Source organism: Somniosus microcephalus, chromosome 12 (genome assembly GCF_052327205.1).
Source record: "Somniosus microcephalus isolate GS21.2 chromosome 12, FLI_Smic_1.0, whole genome shotgun sequence".
In the NCBI taxonomy this organism is placed as follows: Eukaryota; Metazoa; Chordata; class Chondrichthyes; order Squaliformes; family Somniosidae; genus Somniosus; species Somniosus microcephalus.
The window spans coordinates 167,056,220-167,078,701 of NC_140998.1; the positions used below are offsets into that span (position 1 = coordinate 167,056,220).

At 44.7% G+C, this 22,482-nt stretch overlaps 1 protein-coding gene across 1 annotated transcript in view; it reads right to left on the reverse strand.

The window, feature by feature from the left end:
• The window catches only part of cdan1 (codanin 1), a 101,115-nt gene that overhangs the window by 23,557 nt on the left and 55,076 nt on the right, over positions 1 to 22,482 (reverse strand). The window contains exons 16-22 of the mRNA XM_086003793.1: positions 21,917 to 21,997; positions 20,323 to 20,377; positions 18,692 to 18,825; positions 17,526 to 17,629; positions 12,734 to 12,883; positions 4,058 to 4,121; positions 2,080 to 2,158 (exon numbers count right to left, since the gene is read on the reverse strand). Coding sequence (XP_085859919.1) covers positions 2,080 to 2,158; positions 4,058 to 4,121; positions 12,734 to 12,883; positions 17,526 to 17,629; positions 18,692 to 18,825; positions 20,323 to 20,377; positions 21,917 to 21,997 — 667 coding nt within the window. The remainder of the gene's footprint in view (positions 1 to 2,079; positions 2,159 to 4,057; positions 4,122 to 12,733; positions 12,884 to 17,525; positions 17,630 to 18,691; positions 18,826 to 20,322; positions 20,378 to 21,916; positions 21,998 to 22,482) is intronic.

Sequence of the window (22,482 nt, forward strand, 5' to 3'; positions counted from 1 at the left end):
TCAGTCACCCTATCCTTAATTATAGGCTCTAGTAATTTCCTGACAACAGATGTTAGGCTAATCAGTCTATAATTCCCTGGTTTCCCTCTCTAATCTTTCTTAAATAGTGCAGTGACATGCACAATATTACAATCTAAAGGGAAGGTTCTTGAATCTAGAGAACTTTGGAAGATTATAGTTAGAGCATCTGCAATGTTCTCACCTACTTCCTTTAAAACCCTGGGGTGGAAGCCATCTGGTCCTGGGGATTTGTCACTCTTTAGTGCCATTATTTTCTTTACTACTGTCATTTTGCTTACGTTAATTTTGGCGAGTCCCTGTCTCTGATTCAGTATTAGTTTTCTTGGACAGTCCAGCATGCAGAGATTCTACTGTAAATACTGACGCAAAGTAATTATTCAACATGTCCGCCATTTCCTTATTTTAATTTACAATAGCACCATTATCAGTTTTTAAGGGGCCCACATTGCTCCTGACCACCTTTTTCCTAATATAATTGTAAAAGTTCTTTGTGTTGATTTTGATATCCATTGCAAGTTTCTTTTCATACTCCCTTTTTGTAGCTCTTACTCTGTTTTGTGACCCCTTTGCTGTTCTTTGTATCTTTCCCATTTGTCAGGTTCTGCGCTATTTTTTGTATGCTTTTTCTTTAGTTTTATGCTGTCCCTCACCTCTTTAGTCATCCATGGCTTTTTTTTGGCAAGTAGAGCTCTTGCCCCCAGGGGTATAAACTGGTTTTGTATCACCTTAAATTAGTTTTTGAACATCTCCCACTGATCTTCTGTTATTTTACCTATTAACAGATATGCCCAGTTTACTGTGGACAGTCTCTGTCTCATCGCATTGAAGTCAGCCGCACCCAAATCTAGAATCTTAGAAGCTGTTTCTCGTTTCTCCCTTTCAGACACTACATTAAACTCGATCATATTATCATCGCTATTAGATAAATGTTTGTGCACTGTTAGGCTGTTAACTAAAGCTGGCTCAATGCTCATTATTAAACCTAATATGGCTTGCATCCTTGTTGGTTCCAGGGCATATTGTTGCAGAAAACTATCCTGAACACATTCAAGAAATTTGCTATCTTTCTGATACGAGCTAGTCTGCTTATCCCAATCTATATGAAAGTTAAAATCCCCCATTAAAAACCATTCTGCCTTTGCTACACCCCTGTCCAATCTCTGCATTCATGCATCCTGCCACTTCACAGCTGCTACCAGGGGCCTATATATAACTCCCATTACAGTCTTAAATCCTTTCCTATTTCTTAATTCTACCCATAGAATCTCCACTCCCTGCTTACCTCTCATTATATCCTCTTATCATTGAAACAATTTCATCCTTAATCACTAAGACTACTCCTCCCTCTCTACCATTTTCCCTATCTTTCCTGTAGAACTCATAACCTGGTATATTTAGTTCCCAGTCCTGACCGTCTTGCAGCCATGTCTCCGTAATGGCTACCATGTCATAGCCTCCAAGTTGAGATTGCGCCTGCGATTCATTCAATTTGTTCCTTATACGGCATGAATTTGTATAAAGAACGCTTTTTTGGGCCACACCCACTAAACTGTCCTTCTGCACTAATGTTTTACTCACACATTTCTTATTTCTCTCTCCTGGTTTAATTTCTTTACATCTTTTAGTTTTCCCTTTACCTGTCGTGCCTGAAGCACAATTTCTGACTATTACTTTACTCTCTTCCCTTAAAAGACATATGCACTGAGAACATGAATTCTCACTGCTCCTGTTACAATAAATTGGTTTCTTTTCTTGTGCCATGAGCCTCATCAATGAGAGGTTGGGTTGCCAAAAGAAATGATATGCACCTAATCCACAATCACCACGCACCTTATTTCCCTCCCTCCCCTGCAAGGATTCTTAAACATGATTTTTCAATTGCTGAATAAGCCATTTCTTGCAGTAGTTGCTTGCACTCAACATGGCTGAGACCAGACCCTCCCTGTGGGGACCTACCATCACAGACAAACCCTCCAATATTGCATGGCATGGCTGTGAGGAGTTTCCAGTGATCCTGTGCAAAAAGCTGGGTTTTTTTAAGGTTATGTTTCTCTGTACCTGTAATGTTGGCGGAAAGCCATGTACAAGCTTTCTCAGTAGCAAGGCGGCTTGTAATATCTTCTGCTGTGCTCAGCACCTATAAAAGAAATGGCTTGATTACTTTCAAAGAATACCAAATCATCAGAACAGAAATAAGTGCTAAACAACAGAGGAGGGGGAAAGACAGAGGAGGAGGAGGAAAAGTTTTGGTCTCCTTATCTAAGGAAGGATATACTTGCCTTGGAGGCGGTGCAACGAAGGTTCACTCGATTGATTCCTGGGATGAGAGGGCTGTCCTATGATGAGAGATTGTGTAGAATGGGCCGATACTCTCTGGAGTTTAGAAGAATGAGAGGTGATCTCATTGAAACATACAAGACTCTGAAGGGGATTGACAGGGTAGATGCTGAGAGTTTGTTTCCCCTGGCTGGAGAGTCTAGAACTTGGGAGCATAGTCTCAGGATAAGGGGTCGGCCATTTAAGACCGAGATGAGGAGGAATTTCTTCACTCAGAGGGTTGTGAATCTTTGGAATTCTTTGCCCCAGAGGGCTGTGGACGCTGAGTCTTTGAGTATATTCAAGGCTGAGATTGATAGATTTTTGGACTCTAGGGGAGTCCAGGGATATGGAGATTGGACAGGAAAGTGGAGTTGAGATAGATGATCAGCTATGATCTTATTGAATGGCGGAGCAGACTCAAGGGGCCATATGGCCTACTCCTGCTCCTATTTCTTATGTCCTTATGAAACTCAGAGGAGGACGGGGCAACACAGAGGAGGAAACAAAGTGAGTAAAGGCGATTAAGACACGAGGGGGAGGGGATCAGAAAGTTTCTAATAGTTACCTAAAATGGCAAAGCACCACCAACCATGGCAATGTAACCCCATCACAGCAAGTGGGCTGCGCTTCTTCCCAACCTCTCATACATTCCTACATGGTCATGAGGAGTTGTAGTTAGTATAGCGTGGAATGTGGGAATCTCCATAGTGTACAAATGGAGGAAGCTATGCTAAAACTTTATAAACCACTGGTTAGACCCCAGCTGGAGTATTGTGGCCAATTCTGGGCACCACACTTTAGGAAGAATGTCAAAGCCTTGGAGATGATGCAGAAGAGATTTACCAGAATGGTTCAAGGGGTGAGGGTCTTCAGTTATGTGGAGAGAAGCTGGGATGTTCTCTTTAGAGCAGAGAAGGTTATGGGGAGACTTGATAGTTGTGCTCAAAATTATGAGGGATTGTGATAGAGTAGTTAGGGAGAAACTGTTTCCACTGGCAGGAGGGTCAGTAACCAGAGGACACAGACTGAAGAGAACTGGCAAAAGACGTGAGAATTTTTTATACGCTACAAGTAGTTATGATCTGGAATGCACTACCTGAAAGGATGGTGGAAGCAGATTCAATAGCAACTTTCAAAAGTGAATTGGATAAATATTTGAAGAGGAAAATTTGCAAGGCTATGGGGAAAGAGCAGGGGAGTGGCACTAATTGGACAGCTCTTTCAAACAGCTGGCACAGGCACAATGGGCCGAATGGCCTCCTTCTGTGCTGTATCATTCTATGATGCAATGGAGGCGACGGTGCGGAGGGAGGGAGGAGGTGAAGGGGACGGTGCGGAGGGAGGGAGGAGGTGAAGGGGACGGTGCGGAGGGAGGGAGGAGGTGAAGGGGACGGTGCGGAGGGAGGGAGGAGGTGAAGGGGACGGTGCGGAGGGAGGGAGGTGGTGAAGGGGACGGTGCGGAGGGAGGGAGGAGGTGAAGGGGACGGTGCGGAGGGAGGGAGGAGGTGAAGGGGACGGTGCGGAGGGAGGGAGGAGGTGAAGGGGAGGGTTCGGCCTGAGCAAGTGGCAGGGGAGGGGGAAAGAGGGAAGTGACTGAGGAGCACAGTTCCTGCAAAGAATGATACATTTGCGGACCGAAGACAGGAAGGGTTCCCCACCCACCGATATGGCAGGGGGGGGCTTTGTTTCCAGAGTAGTTTCTGAAAGTTTAACAAACCGAGGCAGATGTCTCTCCTGGTAGCAGAACTTGAATTGCTTCTGGTCCCTTTCTGCTACAGAATCTGAAAAGGAAGGTGAAAAATACAATTTACTCTAAAAACTTTCAAAATGTCAGATTTGAATCCTTGCATTAGATAAGTTCTCGCTCGGCCATCCCCCAATACCATGCTGTCCGAAGCAGCGGACCCAGCGGCGGGGAGGGGGAACGAAGGGCCGGACCCAAGGGCCGGGGGGGGGGGGGGGGAGGGGAACGACGAAGGGCCGGGCCCTGGTGCGCGGGGTGGGGGGGGGGGGGCAATGAAGGGCCGGGGGGAACATAGGGCCGGACCCTGGAGCTGGGGGTAGAAGGGCGGGCCGGGGGTAGAAGGGCGGGCCGGGGGTAGAAGGAAGGGCGGGCCGGGGGTAGAAGGGCCGGACCCCGGGGCCGGAAGGGCTGGGGGTGGAAGTTCCAGGGGGGTAGTCACCACCTTTCCTCAATCAAAATCCAAGGATATATTTACTGTACTACAAGAGAGACAGTACCCGTCATCAAATAGTCTGGTGCCTGCGGGTTGCCATTCACCATATTAACAGCATCCGAGCTACTACTCCCCCCCCCCCTCTCTCTTCTCCCTCTCCCCCCCCCCCTCATCTCCCCCCCCTCTCCTCTCCTCCTCTCCCCCCCTTCCCCCCTCTCCTCCCCCCCCTCCCCTCCTCCCCCCCCCCTCCCCTCCCTCCTCCCCCCTCCCCCCCTCTCTCACAATTCACAATTCAAATCGCTTTATTGGCATGATAAGTTACATCTTATGTTGCCAAAGCATCAAAATACATTTATGGTTTAGCACATAAACGCAGTTCTATTCATACAGTGTATAAACAGGTATATCCCTGAGTGTATAAATATACATTCGCATTGTTTATATATATTCTTTTCTTAGTTTACTGGTTGTCCCTCTGTTCATGGCAAGCTGTAACATAGTGTGCCGCCAATGTTATACAGCTTCTCTCCTCTCCCAGTAGGAATGGGAGTTTTTGGTTGTCATTCAGATTTCTGAAATCAGGGCATATTTGTGAGAATTTTTGGTAGAAATTCTCACTGATGCCCTGATATTTTCCACAAGCTGTGAGGAAGTGCATCTCTGTCTCCACCACTCCCTGACTGCAGTGAGAGCATATCCTGTCCTCTCTTGGCAGCCTGGTCTGCCTGTGTCTGCCTTTTTCGATCGCTAGGCTATGTTCGCTAAGTCTGTACCTTGTCAAGGTTCTTCTCAGTTTGTTATCCTTTACCATGGTCAGGTAATCAGCTATGTTGTATTGTCTGTTTAGGGCCAAGTAGCAATTGAGTTTGCTTTGGGTTTTTGTTGTTTCTGCCCAATATGTCAGATATTTTTCCTTTTGCTTAGCGACGATTGTGTTGGGTCGAATTCTTTGTGTTACCCTGTCACTGTCCTGGGGCTGGTTATTGTTAGTATTGTTAGTAGTTACTTCACTGAGTCCCAGGACTAGTTGACTGAGGGTATTCTTCTTTATGGTCAGCTCTTGGCATTTCAGGGCGTCGTAGTGATAGCATTGGGGATTGCTCATTTGTAGGTGATTCCAAAATTTGGTGGCTCTTTTTTGGATAGTGATTATCAATGGATATTGGCCTAGTTCCGCCCTGCATGCATTGTTTACTGTTTTCCTTTGAGTCCGGAGGATACTTTTACAGAATTCTGCATGTAGGATCTCAATTGGGTGTTTGTCCCATTTTGCAAATTCTTGTTGAGTTAGCGGTCCCCATACCTCACTGCCATAGAGTGCAATTGGTTCAATTACTGATTTGAAAATTTTGAGCCAAATGCTAATTGGGATTTCTATTTGGATTGATTTTTTGATGGCATAGAAAGCCCTTCTTGATTTCTCTTTCAGTTCATTCACAGCCAGTTTGAAGTTTCCCGTAGAACTGATTTTTAAGCCCAAGTATGTGTAGTGAGTGGTTTGTTCAATTTTGGTTGTTCCTACTGTGAAATTTATTTTGGGTCCCTGATGTTTGGATCTTTGCTGGAACACAAGGACTTTGGTTTTTTGGGGATTTATTGTCAGGGCCCAAGTCTGGCAGTACAACTCCAGCAGGTCCAGGTTTTGCTGTAGCCCCTCTTTAGTAGGTGACAGCAGAACCAGGTCGTCTGCATAGAGGAGGAATTTAACCTTGGATTCATATAGGGTGAGGCCAGGTGCTGTAGATTGTTCAAGTAGTTTTGCCAATCCATTTATGTAAATATTAAAGAGTGTCGGTGAGATTGGCGAGCCCTGCGTCACCCCCCGCCCCTGTGGGAAGTATTTTGTTTGTTTGTCTCCAATTTTAACTGCACATTTGTTGTTTGTATACATTGATTTAATTACATCATATGTTTTCCCTCCTACCCCACTTTCGATAAGTTTCAGGAATAAACCGTCATGCCAGATGGAGTCGAAAGCCTTCTGGAAATCTACAAAGCATGCGTAGATTTTGCTTTTGTTATGGTGAACGTGTTTGTCAATTAGGGTCTGTAGGGTGAAGATATGATCGGATGTTCTATAGTTTGGCAGGAATCCAATTTGGCTTTTACTCAAGACATTGTGCTCCTCAAGGAAGTTTATAAGTCTTTTGTTTATGATGCTACAGAATACCTTCCCCAGGTTACTGTTTACACAGATGCCTCGATAGTTGTTTGGGTCGATTTTGTCCCCACTTTTGTATATGGGCGTTATGAGTCCTTTGTTCCAGATATCAGGGAAATAACCGACACTCAGAACCAAGTTGAAGAGTTTTAGGATAGCCAGTTTCATTTTGTTGTCTGTGTGTTTAATCATCTCGTTTAGTATGCCGTCTGTCCCGCAGGCTTTTCCTGGTCGCAGGTCCTTGAGTTTTTCAAGAAGTTCTTTTTCTGTTATTATGGCGTCCAGCGGGTTTTGGTTATCTTTTATGGCCATTTCTAGCTTTTCCAGTTTTTTGCATATTTGGTGTTGCTCTGGTCCTAGTGTGTTTTTCTGGTATAATTTTTCAAAGTGGTTTACCCATGTGTCCCCATTTTGAATGGCCAAATCGTCGTGTTGTTTTTTGTGTAGTGTTTTCAAGTTTTCCCAGAAACAATTGGAATCTATGGATTCCTCCATGGAGCTGAGTGTATTCTTAATATATTGCTCTTTTTTGGTTCTGAGTGTGTTTCTGTATTGTGTTAGTGTCTGACAATAAGTAAGGCGTAGTTCCTCGTTTTCTGGATGTCTGTGTTTTTGGTTTGATATTTTTCTAAGTTTTTTCCTCATGTTATGGCAATCTCGGTCAAACCATTTTTCATAGTTTTTTGTTTTGGGTTTGTTCTTGCGAGCTTTCAAGTTTGCATTTGTTGCCAAATTATCAAAAATATTGTTTAGTTTACTAACTGCCCGGTTTACGCCTTCTTTATTGTGAGTGTATATGTTATCCAGAAAGGTGTCTAAGAGAGCTTGAGTTGATGCATTGCTAATTGTTTTCTGGTATTTTTCCGTGTCGTTTTTGGCCCATCTGTACGATTTTTTGGTGTTGTACAGTTTACTGGGTTGTGTTTCTATGTTGTTTGTTTCTGTCTTTTTGAGGAACATAGTAATTTGACTGTGATCTGACAGTGTTGTTTGTGGTTTGACTGTGAATGCTCTGAAAGAGGATGGGTCTAAGTCTGTAATCATATAGTCTACTGTGCTGCAGCCAAGAGGTGAGCAATAGGTCGATCTTCCTAGGAGGTCTCCTATGAACCTACCATTGACAATGTACAGACCCAGGTTTCGACAGAGCTGTAGTAGCTGTTTTCCGTTGGTATTTGACTGCTTGTCGCAGTTATGCCTGTATGGAAGGGAAGGGATGTCAAAGTGGTTATTCCCGAAAACGTAATTGTTTCCCTGATTATTGGTGAAGTCTGGTTCTTCGCCCGTTCTTGAATTGAGGTCCCCACAGATCAACACGTTCCCCTGGGCCTGGTATTGGATAATTTCCCCCTCCATGTTGGAGAAGGTGTCCTCTTTAAAGTACGGGGAATCGATTGGGGGGATATAAAGTGCGCAAATGTAAACATCTTGGGTGTTTGAGATAATCTCCCTCTCAAGTTTGAGCCACATATGGTTTTCGCCCTTTTTTATAAATTTGATGTAATTCTTAAGTTCTGTTTTAAACCAGATCAGTATGCCTCCGGAGTCTCTGCCTTGGGTTACATTTGGTAATTTATTGGAGGGGACCACCAGCTCAGTGTACCCTTGGGGACAGCCAGTGTGTCCTTTTCCTTTATACCAAGTTTCCTGTAAAATGATAATACCTAGGTCTTTAGTTTCATCTATGAACTCTGGGGTCCTACTTTTCACTTCTCGCAGTGAAGAGCGTAGACCTTGGATATTCCAGGTCGAAATATATAAGGATTTCATGTTAAGTTTGATCTTTTACTATGATAGGTTAAAGAGTGGTACGTGTTTGTCGTGTCTAAGTGTGGGAAAAAAAAGATCACATCAGTTGTCTACAAAAGTTAATACAATTTGGTTACAGTTCTTTCTATTAATTAGTCCTTGATCCATAAGGCGGAAGTAGATGCTGCTGCACAGCTGCTTATTGTCTCTTAATGGATTGTTTCTGTCTGAGGTATTGCGTACGTCCTGTGCATCTCTCCCTCTGTCTGGCTGGGAGCAGTCCTATTCCCCTGTGGGACAGGAGTGGTGCAGGTCTGATATTGTTGTTTTGCATGGGGATCCTCTCTGGTCTCGGTTGGTGTGTTGGTGGTCCTTGTAGTGTTCCTGATATGTACCCCGCTGATCTCTGGTGGTCGGGGGGGGGGGGGGTCCTCTTGGAGTCTGGGTATGGACCCGGTTAAAAGCGACGTCCTTCAGGGCTTTAGCAAAGATCGATATTCTTTGCCTTTGGATGTGGACGTGGTCGTAAAGACATTCCTCATCGAGGGTGGGGTGTTGGGCCAGGTGTACGTTGTGGTTTGATTCGCAGTCTCTTGCTATGCTGGCATTTATCTCATGAATTGTGTTGTTGTTGAAGTCTGTTCTCGGCAATATTGTGGAAACAGTGATTCTAGTGTTTGGAAATGTACTGCTTGCTTTCCTAATCATTGCTCTGAGCGATGTTGCTACTTCTTTCTGTTGGGTCTTTAGGTCATTTGTGCCCGTGTGTATTATTATGTGTTGGGGGGAGCCTAATCTGGCTTTGGTCAGCCATCCCATGGCTCTGTTTGTTGTTGGGCACCAGATCTTTTCTACTTTACTTCTAGGGAATAGCTTTTTCTCCCATAGAAATTTCCCATTTGAGTCTATGAGTATTACGACGTCAGCCTTGTTTGTGTTTACTGTCTGGTGGCTTTCGCTTGGATTCATAGTGTGTGTGCTGGGCTGGGGTGTCTGGTGTGTGCGTACCTCTTGTGAGCGGCCCGCTTGTGGTTCCACGGTGGTGGGGGAAGATTGCGAATCAGTATGCTGGTTGGTCTGTGTGGCACCCCTTGTATTGTGTGTCTGTTGCTTTTGTTCCGTGTGGGAGTGCAGCCGTTCCGTCCGGCTGTCTTGTCTTATCTCTAGCCTCTGGTTGCTGGTCTAATGGTGTTATCTCTCCTCTATGGCTCTCTTCTTTTTCCTGCAGCTCTTTCACCTGATTCCTAAGTAGATTCACCTGGTTCTCAAGTAGCTTCAGCTCTCTCTTGTGTCTCTCCCTCTCCTGATTTTGATCGTCATTCATTTTGAGGAAGTCCTCTCTAAGTTTAACCATCTCTATCTCTAATTGATTAAATTTATCTTTTGGTTGTATCTGGCTGTGTGATCCCGGGGTATGTGTCTGGTCGGCCCTGGAAGGCTCACTCACTTCCTGGCTAGGCTGGTCGGCCCTGGAGGGCTCACTCACTTCCTGGCTATGCTGCTCTTCTCTTGGTGAGCTGGGAATGGTAGGGGGACTATGTGTGGCTTCCTCCCTGGTAGTTATGCTGGGGTTTGTCAGTTGTATCGTGTGGCTGTGGTTCCCCGGGGTTAGTGTCTGGTTTGAACTGTGTGGCTCGTTCACCTCCTGACCAGGCAGATTTTCTCCTGGTAAGTTGTCAATGTTGGGGGGAGTGCGGGCCACTCTGGGGCTGTTCCTTCCCCCCTTAGTTAATTTTTTCAGTGTCCTGAAGGCCGTTGCAAATTTGTCGAGGTTGCCTTGCACTAATATTGTTCCGGTATTGTACGCGTTGACCGTCGTAGTTGAACTGTCTCCTGGTGTGTTAATTTTCATTATGGACCCATTTGCGGTATTTTCTAGCTTAACATTGGTATAGTGTGATTTTATTGCTGTGGTCCAAGCCACTGGCTGATCGGAGTAGAAAATGAGGTTACTTTTTGTCCCATTGTTGTAACAGTCAGCAAAAAGTGTTTCTGGTTTTTCTCTCATCTGCTCATGCTTGATCGCTTTTATAGCTTTTTTTGCGGTGTTGGGGGGGAATCTGGAAGCGGGGCTGTTGTGGATCTTCTGATTCGCTCATTTTTGGTAAAGTATTGTTGATCTTAGAATAAGCTTTTCTGGGGCCCCGGGTTTGGTGTTTCCCTCTCCATGTTCGCGAACTTTCCCGGTCCCCCTCTCCGACCCCGTGGTCCCTGGGCCTCGGCTTCTGGGTTCACCCTTCTCAGGTCTGGGTCTGTGAGCCGCTGTTTCCCGGTGCCTTCGGGCTGTTCCCCTCCCCCTCAGAGGTCTCTGTGCCTCTGTCTCGGCCTGGCTCCTCGGGCCTTTCCCTGGCTTCAGTCTCCCTCCCTGGGCCCTGTACTCACAGTCTTGGTTTGCTTCTGGAAGCCTTCTGGTTGCTCCCCTTCTCCTCAGAGGTCTCTGGGCCTGGCTCCTCGGGCCTTTCCCGGGCTTTCTAGCCCAGCCGCCGCTCGGGCTGTGCCTCGTTCGCCGTTCGGGTGCTGGACTGCGGTCGTCGCTCGGGTGCTGGACTGCGGTCGTCGCTCGGGTGCTGGACTGCGGCCGCCGATCGGGCCGTGTCTCGTTCGCCGCTCGGGCTCCCCGAGTCACCTCGTTCCGGCTGCCGCTGCGTCTCCGTGCGGCCTCCCCGATTCGCCTCGTTTCCCGAAGCGGCCTCCCAGAGTCTCCTCGCTCCGGCTGCCGCTGCGTCTCCGTGCGGCCTTCGCGCCTCGGTTCCCGATGCGGCCGAGTCACCTCGCTTCTGCTGCTGCTGTGGCCCCGTGCGGCCGCTGTTCTTTGGTTTGTATATTTTTTTTTCCCTTATTTCTTTTTTTTTCTTTGGCTTTTTTTTTCTAATTTCCTCTGGTTTTTTTTTCCTTTGGTGGTCTCTTTGGTGGTCTTTTCCTTCCTTACTTAATCTAGACTAAACTAAACTTAAACTTAACTAAACAAACTAAAATAACTTAACTAGAACTAAATTTAACTTTAAAACCTTTTTAAACTTGAAATGAACCTTTTTTTCCCCCACTTTAAACACTAAAAACACTAAAAATTCAGCAGCCCATCTTCAGCGTGTGTATTCACTCTGTCTGGCCCCCCCCCCTCCCGCCCCCCCCCCCTCCCTCCCCCCTCCCCCCCCTCCCCCCGGTAGGTGGGTGCTTCACGATGTAACCTCTGGACAGGTTTATAGAGTCATACAGCACAGGAGGAGGACAATCAGCCTGCACGCTCGTTGAAAGAGCTTTCCAATTATTTCCACTCTCCTGTCCATTCTCCACAGCCAGTGCTCCCTATAAGCTGTGCGGCCGCTCCAGGGGTCTCGCACAGCTGGCTTGCCAACTTTTCAACAGAAAAATGGCACGTGCTGCATTTTGAAGGGGTTGCGCAGCCCAAAAAAAGACAGGGAACATTGCCCACAGCCCTGCAAATGTTTCCTTTACAAGTATACATCCAATTCCTTTTTCAAAGTTTCTATTAAATCTGCTTCCACCACCTTTTCAGGCAATGCATTCCAGATCAGAACACAATAGGGTGAAGGAGGGCCAGATAGAAGGACTCAGATGGTATTGATATTTCTTCATTCATGCACCTCCCCATCAACAACCAAATGTCAATGTTGAGAGTTTTTCTATGGAGCGTTTCTCAGTCACAGCCATAACCTAAATCATCAAAGTCCATTCCCTGTGTGGAGATTGGAAATGACTCATCTCCTCATGTTGGCAAGTAATGAAAAGGTGGGGACTGATTTCAAGATGGGCGATATTCCAGTTTTTTCTGGTAATAGGTGTTATGTCTCGTTTTAAAATTCTTTCCTTGTGTTCAAATCCCTCCATGGCCTTGCCCCCCCCCCCCCCCCCCAAATCTCTGGAATCTCCTCCAGCCCTACAATCCCCGATTTTAATCACTCCACCATTGGCGGCCGTGCCTTCAGCTGCCTTGGCCCCAAGCTCTGGAATACCCTCCCTAAACCTCTCCGCCCCTCTCCTCCTTTAAAACACTCCTTAAAACCTGCCCCATGACCAAGCTTTTGGTCACCTATCCTAATATCTCCTTATGTGGCTCACTTTGTTTGATAATAGTTTGATTCGGTGAAGCGCCTTGGGGCGTTTTACTATATTAAAGGCGCTATGTAAATGCAAGTTGCTGTTGATATTTTGTACTTCCTCACGCCAACATCCTCCTTCAACCAAAGTCGCAGTTCTGTGCTCAAAACAGGAAACAATCAGCAGGTCACCGAGCATGTACGCTTCTCATACGAACCGTCACCACTCTAATCTCGGAGATGCTTACTCTCTGCCTTTGACCACTGCCTGTCTGCCTTCTTCGCACAGCTCACTGGTTACACTTTCAAGGAGCTTGGGCAGGCTGGTCTTCTCGTCCTTCATTCCATCGCGTAGCATTGCTGTCCCACGGTTGACTAGCTCAGACACTAGAGTCGCCCTAGGAAAGGGAATATAGGCAATAATCGAGTTTTACTCTCATTGCTGCATGTTTAAAAGGGATTTTAAAAAAGTCACCTGGAATACAAAACCTAAACCTATTATTTATTTATTTATTTATATATATATATTTTTAAAGTCATCTGTCCCACTCCAAAGACTTGAGCCCATAATCGAGGCCGACCCTGCAGTGATGCACTGTCGGAGGTGCCGTCTTTCAAATGAGACGTAAACCGTGGCCCCGTCCACGTGAAAAAAAACCCATGACACTATTTTGAAGAGGAGCAGGGGAGTTCTCCCCGGTGTCCTGGCCAACATTTATCCCTCAACCAATACCTAAAAACAGATTATCTGGTCATTATCACATTGCTGTTTGTGTGACCATGCTGTGTGCAAATTGGCTGCTGTATTTCCAAACATTACAACAGTGACTACACTTCAAAAATACTTCATTGGCTGTAAAGCGCTTTGGGATATCCTGAGGTTTTGAAAGGTGCTGTAGAAATGCAAGTTCTGTCTTTCTATCGCCTTCTATGGCTCGGTGTCAATTTTTGCCTGATTACAGAATGTTTCCCTACCCGAAAGGCACTATATAAATGCAGGTTGTTGTTCCCTACTGCAAATTCCAACCTGTAAATTTGCACCGATTGATAAGTCTGGGTGAATGACCTGTAGGCTAACTCGTGTAACATGTAGTGGGTTAGAAACAAGCAGGGCAATACAGCTAATGATCAGTCTTGTGGGAGTTAACTATTGCATATCCAGGTGATGTCCTTTGCCCAGGAGTTCAGCTGCAAACATCCCAAAGGGTTTTAGGTAGAAGAACAGGAGAAGGGGAAATATATGACAATACTCACTGGGAAAGCTGAATGAGCAAACGTTGGAGCTTTAGCAGTTGTATTTATCAAATTAGAGGTAAAGTTAGTCTTAAATGGAACCAATTCCCTTTTATCTTGCGCATTTTCAGAGATCCCATTAATAACCTGTGCTGCAAATACTTTGTAATCAACCAGCAACCCCCTACCGCAGGTACATGAGGTGCCGGGCAAGGCCAGGATTGGGTTTAGCTGTGATTCCCCCTGCAGTTGACTACCCCAGGGACTCTTGCTGCCCACGCTTGTGCATGAAGTATGGCCAATTGGGCGAGCTACTGGAGGGCATTGAGCAAGCGGTCAACGCCTTCAGGAACGGAACGGGGGGAGGGGAGATTAAATTAGCTGGGGGGGGGGGGGGGGAAACTCTACATCCAACTTTAAAAAGACACAAGTGGCAAAGACTGAAATTGAATTATCCACTAGCGTCTGTGATAACATGATAATTACGGACATCAGCTCCCCAACCAGGAGCCTCAAGGTCACCATCTTTCAGTCTTTGCTGTCAAGGGGGGGCGGGGGGTGAATTCCAATCTTTACCACTGTGGGGGGAAATCGCAAGCTTTATACAGAACCCACTGGATTTTCTTCCCACTAACTTCAATAGGAAGACGACCAGGTGGGTTCCTGATATGGGCACAAGATTCTCCCCTCCAGTTTATGCTCAAGGCCCAGGCAGTGAAGGCTGTAAGCTGCTATACACTTAATAAAACCACTGCTACTATGTGGAGATCGAAATTGCGAATGAATTAGAACATAAGAAATAGGAGCAGGAGCAGGCCATTTGGCCCCTCGAGCCTGCTCCGCCATTTAATGAGATCACGGCTGATCTGATCTTGGCCTCAACTCCACTTCCCTGCCCGCTTCCCATAACCCATCACTCCCTTATTGTTCAAAAATCTGTCTATCTCCATCTTAAGTATATTCAATGACCCAGTCTCCACAGCTCTCTGGGGCAGAGAATTCCACAGATTCACGACCCCCAGAAGAAATTCCTCCTCATCTCAGTTTTAAATGGGCGACCCCTTATTCTGAAACTATGCCCCCCTAGTTCTAGATTTCCCCATGAGTGGAAACATCCTCTCAGCATCTACCCTGTCAAGCCCCTTCAGAATCTTATATGTTTCAATAAGATCACCTCTCATTCTTCTAAACTCCAATGAGTATAGGCCCAACCTGCTCAACCTTTCCTCATAAGTCAACCCCCTCATCTCAGGAATCAACTGAGTGAATCTCCTCTAAACTGCCTCCAATGCAAGTATATCCCTCCTTGAATAAGGAGACCAAAACTGTACGCAGTACTCCAGGCGTGGTCTCACCAATACCCTGTACAGTTGTAGCAGGACTTCCCTGCTTTTATACTCCAGCCCCCTTGAAATAAAGGCCAACACTCCATTTGCCTTCCTGATTACTTGCTGTACCTGCATGCTAACTTTTTGTGTTTCATGCACAAGGACCCCCAGATCCCTCTGTACCGCAGCATTTTGTAATCTCTCTCCATTTAAATATTAATTTGCTTTTTTAGTTTTCTTACCAAAGTGGATAACCCCACACTTTCCCACATTATACTCCATCTGCCAAATGTTTGCCCACTCACTTAGCCTGTCTATATCCCTTTGCAAATTCTGTGTCCTCTTCACAGCTTGCTTTCATCAGCAAATTTGGCTACATTACACTCGGTCCCTTCATCCAAGTCATTAATATAGATTGTCAATAGTTGAGGCCCCAGCACTGATCCATGTGGCACCCCACTAGTTACCATTTGCCAACTGGAAAATGACCCATTTATCCTGACTCTCTGTTTTCTGTTAGTTAGCCAATCCTCTATCCATGCTAATATATTACCCCCAACCCTGTGAGCTCTTATCTTGTGCAGTAACCTATTATGTGGTACTTTATCGAATGCCTTCTGGAAATCCAAATATACCACATCCACTGATGCCCCTTTATCCACATTGCTCGTTACATCCTCAAAGAACTCCAGCAAATTTGCCAAACATGATTTTCCTTTCATAAAACCATGCTGACTCTGCTTGACTGCATTATGATTTTCTAAATGTCCTGCTACTGCTTCCTTAATAATGGACTCCAGCATTTTCCCAATGACAGATGTTAAGCTAACTGGTCTATAGTTTCCCGCTTTCTGTCTCCTTCCTTTCTTAAATAGGGGCGTTACATTTGTGGTTTTCCAATCGGCTGGGACCTCTCCAGAGTCCAGGGATTTTTGGTAGATTGCAACCAATGCATCCACTATCTCTGCAGCCACTTCTTTTAAGATCCTAAGATACAGGCCATCAGGTCCAGGGAACTTGTCCACCTTTAGTCCCACTATTTTACCGAGTACTTTTTCTTTAGTGATAGTGATTGTTTAAGTTCCCCCCTCCCTACAGACCCTTGATTATGTATTATTGGGATGGTTTTAGTGTCTTCTACCATGAAGACTGATACAAAGTATTTGTTCAAAGTCTCGTCCATTTCCCTGTTCCCCATTATTAATTCCCCAGTCTCATCTTCTGAGGGACCAACGTTTACTTTAGCTACTCTCTTCCTTTTTATATACTTGTAGAAGCTCTTACTATCTGTTTTTATATTTCTTGCTAGTTTACTCTCATAATCCATCTTCTCTCTCTTATTTTTTTTAGTCGTCCTTTGCTGGTTTTTAAAAAATTTCCAATCCTCTGGCCTTCCACTAATCTTGGCAACATTGTATGCCTTTGTTTTCAATCTGATACCATCCTTTACTTCCTTAGTTAGCCATGGATGGTTCTCCCTTCTCAAAGTCTTTCCTTCTCACTGGAATATATTTTTGTTGAGAGTTCTTGAGAGATGATAACGGACGGATTCAAAATGGAGGTCAATGTGTGATCCTTTGTTTGTAAGGATTCAAAATGGAGGAAGTCAACGTGTGGTACTTTGTTTGTAAGACCACATGGACAGGAAGGGGAACATAGGATGAAGAGGAAGTCCTGCTCCCCACACACATCACAGGGACATGAGCGTGTCATGCAGAAGGAACACCAACCAGGAAAGGTTGGGAGTGAAACTGACCTACCAGAGGGAGGCAGCTAAAAAATACGAGGAACACATGCAGGAGTGCATTATAAAGACAGAAGGTGAAAACTGAAATAGAACATAGGAAGCTGTTTTGAATGGCCAGTCGACTTTTGAAGCCTACCACTAATTCGGACTGATCAACCGAGGTGTATGTATGAAAGTGGGACATGGAGCTGGGGGTACTTTTATGGACGAAACTGTAGAGCACATACGTACATTGCTGGGGGTATTTTTTATGTACGTTTGACTTATTTAATAAACTGTAGGGCATATACATTGCTGGGAGTGTTTTTATGTACGAAACTGTAGAGCATATAAATTGCTGGAGTAAACTGTGAGCATATACATTGCCGGGGGTACTTTCATGTACGCATGAAAAACTGTAGTGTGAATAAAGATCATTTTTATTGATAAACTTATCTGTCACTGCTACGCTTATTTGTAATTCTCGAGGTTCGAACTGTAGTACAGTAGTAGAAAGTCCTACAAGGCAAGAATCAACCCCATTGTTTTGTCCTGAACACACGATTCCAGGTGTTGGTGTTTCTGTACTGACGACATATCAAGTATATATCGATAATGTTGCTTTGTAAAGAGAGTGGGATATTCCTTGCAAAAGGTACCTTGAAATAAGATTATGGTTTTAAAAACAAGTTTTCGGCAACACTAAAATAACCTGCTCCTAATTTAACAATGATGGACTTTTATTTCACTCACTTGATGTGTTTCACACAGTTAGATCCAACTCTTTCAGCCACAAACTCAACTGTTTTGCGAAGTGATGGGGGTTGATTGTGAAAAAAAGCCTCCTCCAACTCTGCCTAACCAGGAAACAAAAACTTAACATTAAACACTTGGTGTAAAATTCTTCCCTATTTAGTTGAAACTTCACACTTACTGTACATTACCCAAGATGATGCCATTTAAATGAGTGAGTTTGCCTGTTCCTATGGCTCACTAGTTAATGCACTCACTGCTCCACGTAATACTGAGCCCGTACAGACCAGGTTAGTTCTGTGTTCTCAGTTAATCTCAACTGGGGCAGTGAAGGAGTGCTACAATTGGTCTCAGTGATCACTAGCAGGAGGCTGTCACCGACATGTGTTTTAATTCAAAGACATGCTGGAAATTCTATATTGTGAGGATCAGTCACCCAGGTGCTGGACAGCTGGCAGACCCAAGCATGAGCAAGGAGACAGCAAGCACCAGCCTCCACTCTTCCAATAACACATTTATCCAAACAGTATGTATGTTTATCAGGGGTTAAGAGAAATCATTGGAGAGAGTGTAGATAGTATTTGGAAGCTGGAAAGGAGGACAGATATTTGTCTTTACTGGGACAAAATGGTTGACAGTCAAGCTGAGCCACTAAAAAAGGAAGTCAGTCATGCGTACAATGAATGAACACCAACGTATAACAGACATTTAATTCAGGAAGCTGTCACTTGGTTATATGCAGGTAGTCTATAAAGACAAAAATGTAGATACAGGAAACTCTTTTTTATCCGGCACCGACGGGACCGGCGTGGTGCCGGTTTATCAACAAGTCCGGATTACAGAGAGGTATAGTAAAAGGTACGAGAGCCCTGTACACAGCAATAGATCCAGGCTTCCCCGTTGCTTAGCAACAGGTGCAGGCACCCCGGCCACAAGATCCAGGCATCCCTGTTGCTTAGCAACAGGTGCAGGAACCCCGGTTACACAGCCACAGATCCAGGAACGGCCACTAATATGAAGTAAAACTTACCTGAACCTACTCCTGAATTTTGCCGGTTAACAGAGATTTCCGGTTATTTCGGTGCCGGTAAATCGAGAGTTTCCTGTACTATCAAGATAGCATGCTCTTTACAGAGGATTTGAGAGTGCAAGAATGAAGGGGTTACCTGGAGTCTCTGCTGCGATTGTGCTAAAGTCGGTACTAAAGGTTCCGCTGCAGTTGGTGTGATCTTTCTCATATATCCTCCATTTCTAACCCCACTGCCAGCTACGTAGGAAGCCAACAGCTTGCGTAACTCACCTGCAACACAAGACCTGGTGAAATACCTGGCCATGGCTTAGATTATTTGGCATGCATCCTTAGTGAATAAATCTCTCTCAGTTTCTGCGCAAGTTAATCATTTCCATCTGGCCGACAGGTTGTGTAGATAAATAAGATGAGATGAACTAATTGAGTGAAACAACAGAGCAGTAAAGACAGGTGTGCGAGGGCTGTATTTCGCAATGTTTTCAATCTCAACTGTACTGCCATGGAGAGGCACTCAACAGAAGCTGAGCGCTCTGGGAGGGGAGGGATAAAGGAAGAAAATCTCCACAGGTCGCTATCGCATACCTCCGAGCAATAGGCTGTGGAGCTGCCGTACTGGAAACCTGGGAGCCCGTCTGCCAACCAAGGATAATAGGCAACAAAGACCAAGATCGCTAGATTTTTTATTAGGTAAGGGTATGAAGGGATACGGAGCCAAGGCAGGGAGATGGAGTTGAGGTACAGATCAGCCATGATCTGCTTGAATGGTGCAACAAGTTCGAGGGGGCCGAATGGCCTCCTCCTGTTGCTAAAGGGAAAAGACGACATTCACAGGGCAAATAAAAGGAGATATAAACCAAAAATATAGAATATTAAAGAGTCAACATTGCAAAACAAAAATATCTTTACAAAAAACGGGAGCTCCCTTTCCCAATGAGAACAAACCCAACTTCCTCATAACTTCAATTGCGGAGAATGTGCGTCAATTTGGTTGCTGTACACAGCACCCTCTCAAGAGGTCCATCAGCCTTCCTATGGTATGGTGACCAGTGACGCTCCAGTACAAACTGACTGGTGCCTTATAAAATATCACCTCTTAAATAATCTATGGCCATAACATCCACGCCATTTCCTCGTCTTTCATGCTAGTAATATCTTTGAAAAACGCCAACAGGTTAGTTAAGCATGACATAAAAACAGAAAATGCTGGAAATACTCAGCAGAAAAACAGTTAACGTTTCAGGTCGATGACCTTTCGTCAGAACAGTTCTGATGAAAGGTCATCGACCTGAAACATTAACTCTGTTTCCCTCTCCACAGATGCTGCCTGACCTGCTGAGTATTTCCAGCATTTTCTGTTCTTATTTCAAATTTCCAGCATCCGCAGTATTTTGCTTTTGTAGTTAAGTGTGGCCCTCCTTTCCTGATAGACTGACGCTTTATCAAGCGGTGCTTTTCTAGATATTCCCCTACTAGATCCTTTAGGCTGGTTAATTTAGCATCAGTTAAATCAAGAACAATTTTACAGTTCCCAGGTATCTCTCTCCACCCTTTTTAACTAACAATACATTTTCCACTATTCACTTCTCAGGAATGTCTCCTGAATCCAGTAAACATTTAAATGTCTAGTGGCGTACAAATAAGCAGTCAAAAGTATATGTGTGATCTTTATTTGAAGCATTAACCCTCTATGTATGTATGCATTTATTTATCTCTCTCTGTCCCCCCCCCCTCCGCCAACCCATCCTCCAACGTCCAGAATATACTCACTCAGATATGGACAACAGAGGTACAGCAGTTGCTGGTCAATCAAAGGAACAGAATCCTGAAAATAGAAAAAAAAAACAAACACACAACACATTCGGTATGGAGAGGATACATTTCCCGGAGATGGACCCTCGATTATAACTGATGAGGCATTTCAAGTCACTTGGCCTTTTTGCAGCTTCAATGGAACGGAGCAACTAAATGTGACTTTATATCCAGAATTTCCCTACTTCAACCAGAAATGTGCAAGGTAGCAAACGTAACTCCGCTATTCAAGGAGAGAAAAAAAGGGAACTATAGGCCAGTTAGCCTGACATCATTAGTAGGGAAAATGCTAGAATCTATTATTAGGGATGCAGTAACAGGGCACTTAGAAAATCGTAATATGATTAGGCAGAGTCAAAACGGTTTTATGAAAGGGTAATAGCGTTTGACAAATCTATTAGATTTTTTTGAGAGTATAACTAGCAGGATAGATAAGGGGGAACCAGTGGATGTAGTATATTTGGATTTTCAAAAGGCATTCGATAAGGTGCTACACAAGAGGTTGTAACACAAGATTAGGGCTCATGGGATTGCCAGAAAGATCAGTGCTTGGGCCTCAGCTATTTACAATCTATATCAATGACTTAGAGAGGGGACTGAATATATAATATATCCAAGCTTGCTGACAATACAAAGCTAGGTGGCAAAGTAAGCTGTGAAGAGGAAGCAAAGAGGCTGCAAAGGGATATAGACCGGTTAAGTAATTGGGCAAGCAGGTGGCAGATGGAGTATAATGTGGGGAGGTGTGAGGTTATCCACTTTGGTAGGAAGAAGGAAAAAGCAGAATATTTTTTAAAAGGTGAGAGATTAGTAAATGTTGGTATTCAGAGGGATTTGAGTGTCCTTAACATGCAGGTACAGCAAACAATTAGGAAGGCAAATGATATGTTAGCCTTTATTGCAAGGGGGTTGGAGTATAAGAGTAAGGAAGTCTTGCTGCAATTATACAGGGCCTTGATGAGGCCACACCTGGAGTACAGTGCACAGTTCTGGTCTCCTTCCCTAAGGAAAGATATATTTGCCGTAGAAGGGGTGCAACAAAGGTTGACTAGATTGATTTCTGGGATGAGAGGGCTGTCCTATGAGGAGAGATTGAGTAGACGAAGCCTATACTCTCTAGAGTTTAGAAGAATGAGCGGTGATCTCATTGAAACATACAAAATTCTTACAGGGCTTAACAGGGTAGATGCTGAGAGGTTGTTTCCCTTGGCTGGAAAGTTTAGATAAGGGGTCGGCCATTTAGGACTGAGATGAGGAGAAATTCTTCACTCAAGAGGGTAGTGAATCTTTGGAATTCGCTACCCAAGAGGGCTGTGGGTGCTCAATCGATGAGTATATTAAAGACAGAGATCGATAGATTTTTGGGCACTAAGGGAGTCAAGGGATATGGGGATAGGGCGGGAAAGTGGAGTTGATGTAGAAGTTCAGCCATGGTCTTATTGAATAGCGGATCAGACTTAAGGGACCGTGTGGTCTACTGCTGCTCCCATTTCTGCTCTGGCTGAGGTAATAAAAAGCTGTAGGTGTAATGCCTGCTTGACAGATTACTTACTAAGCCTTGGTCCGATATGTTTGTTGCAACTACATCAATCTTCTCTTCATTGAAGAACATTTCTTCAGGAACTGCAGGAATCTAAGAAGATTTTGACAATTAAATATTTGGATTATATTTCACACATACACATTTCAGGTCTTACTATTTGCATTGTCCATTTCAAAGCCCATTTCCCACAAGGCCCAAGTCTCTCAAGCCGGCAGTGTACAGAGTTTGCAACGTAACCATTTTTAATCGATTACCCAAAACTTTGTGTTGCAGAAAATGGATGTTCCATCTGAAAAATGGGTAGAATTTACAACAGCTGAAAACCAAAGGGCAACTAATAGAAACATAGAAACATAAACATAGAAGATAGGAGCAGGAGCAGGCCATTCGGCCCTTCGAGCCTGCTCCGCCATTCAATGAGATCATGGCTGATCATCCAAATTCAGTACCCTGTCCCTGCCTTTTCCCCATATCCCTTGATCCCTTTAGCCTTAAGAAATATATCCAACTCTTTCTGGAATATATTTATGTATTGGCCTCCACCACCCTCTGTGGCAGAGAATTCCACAGGTTCA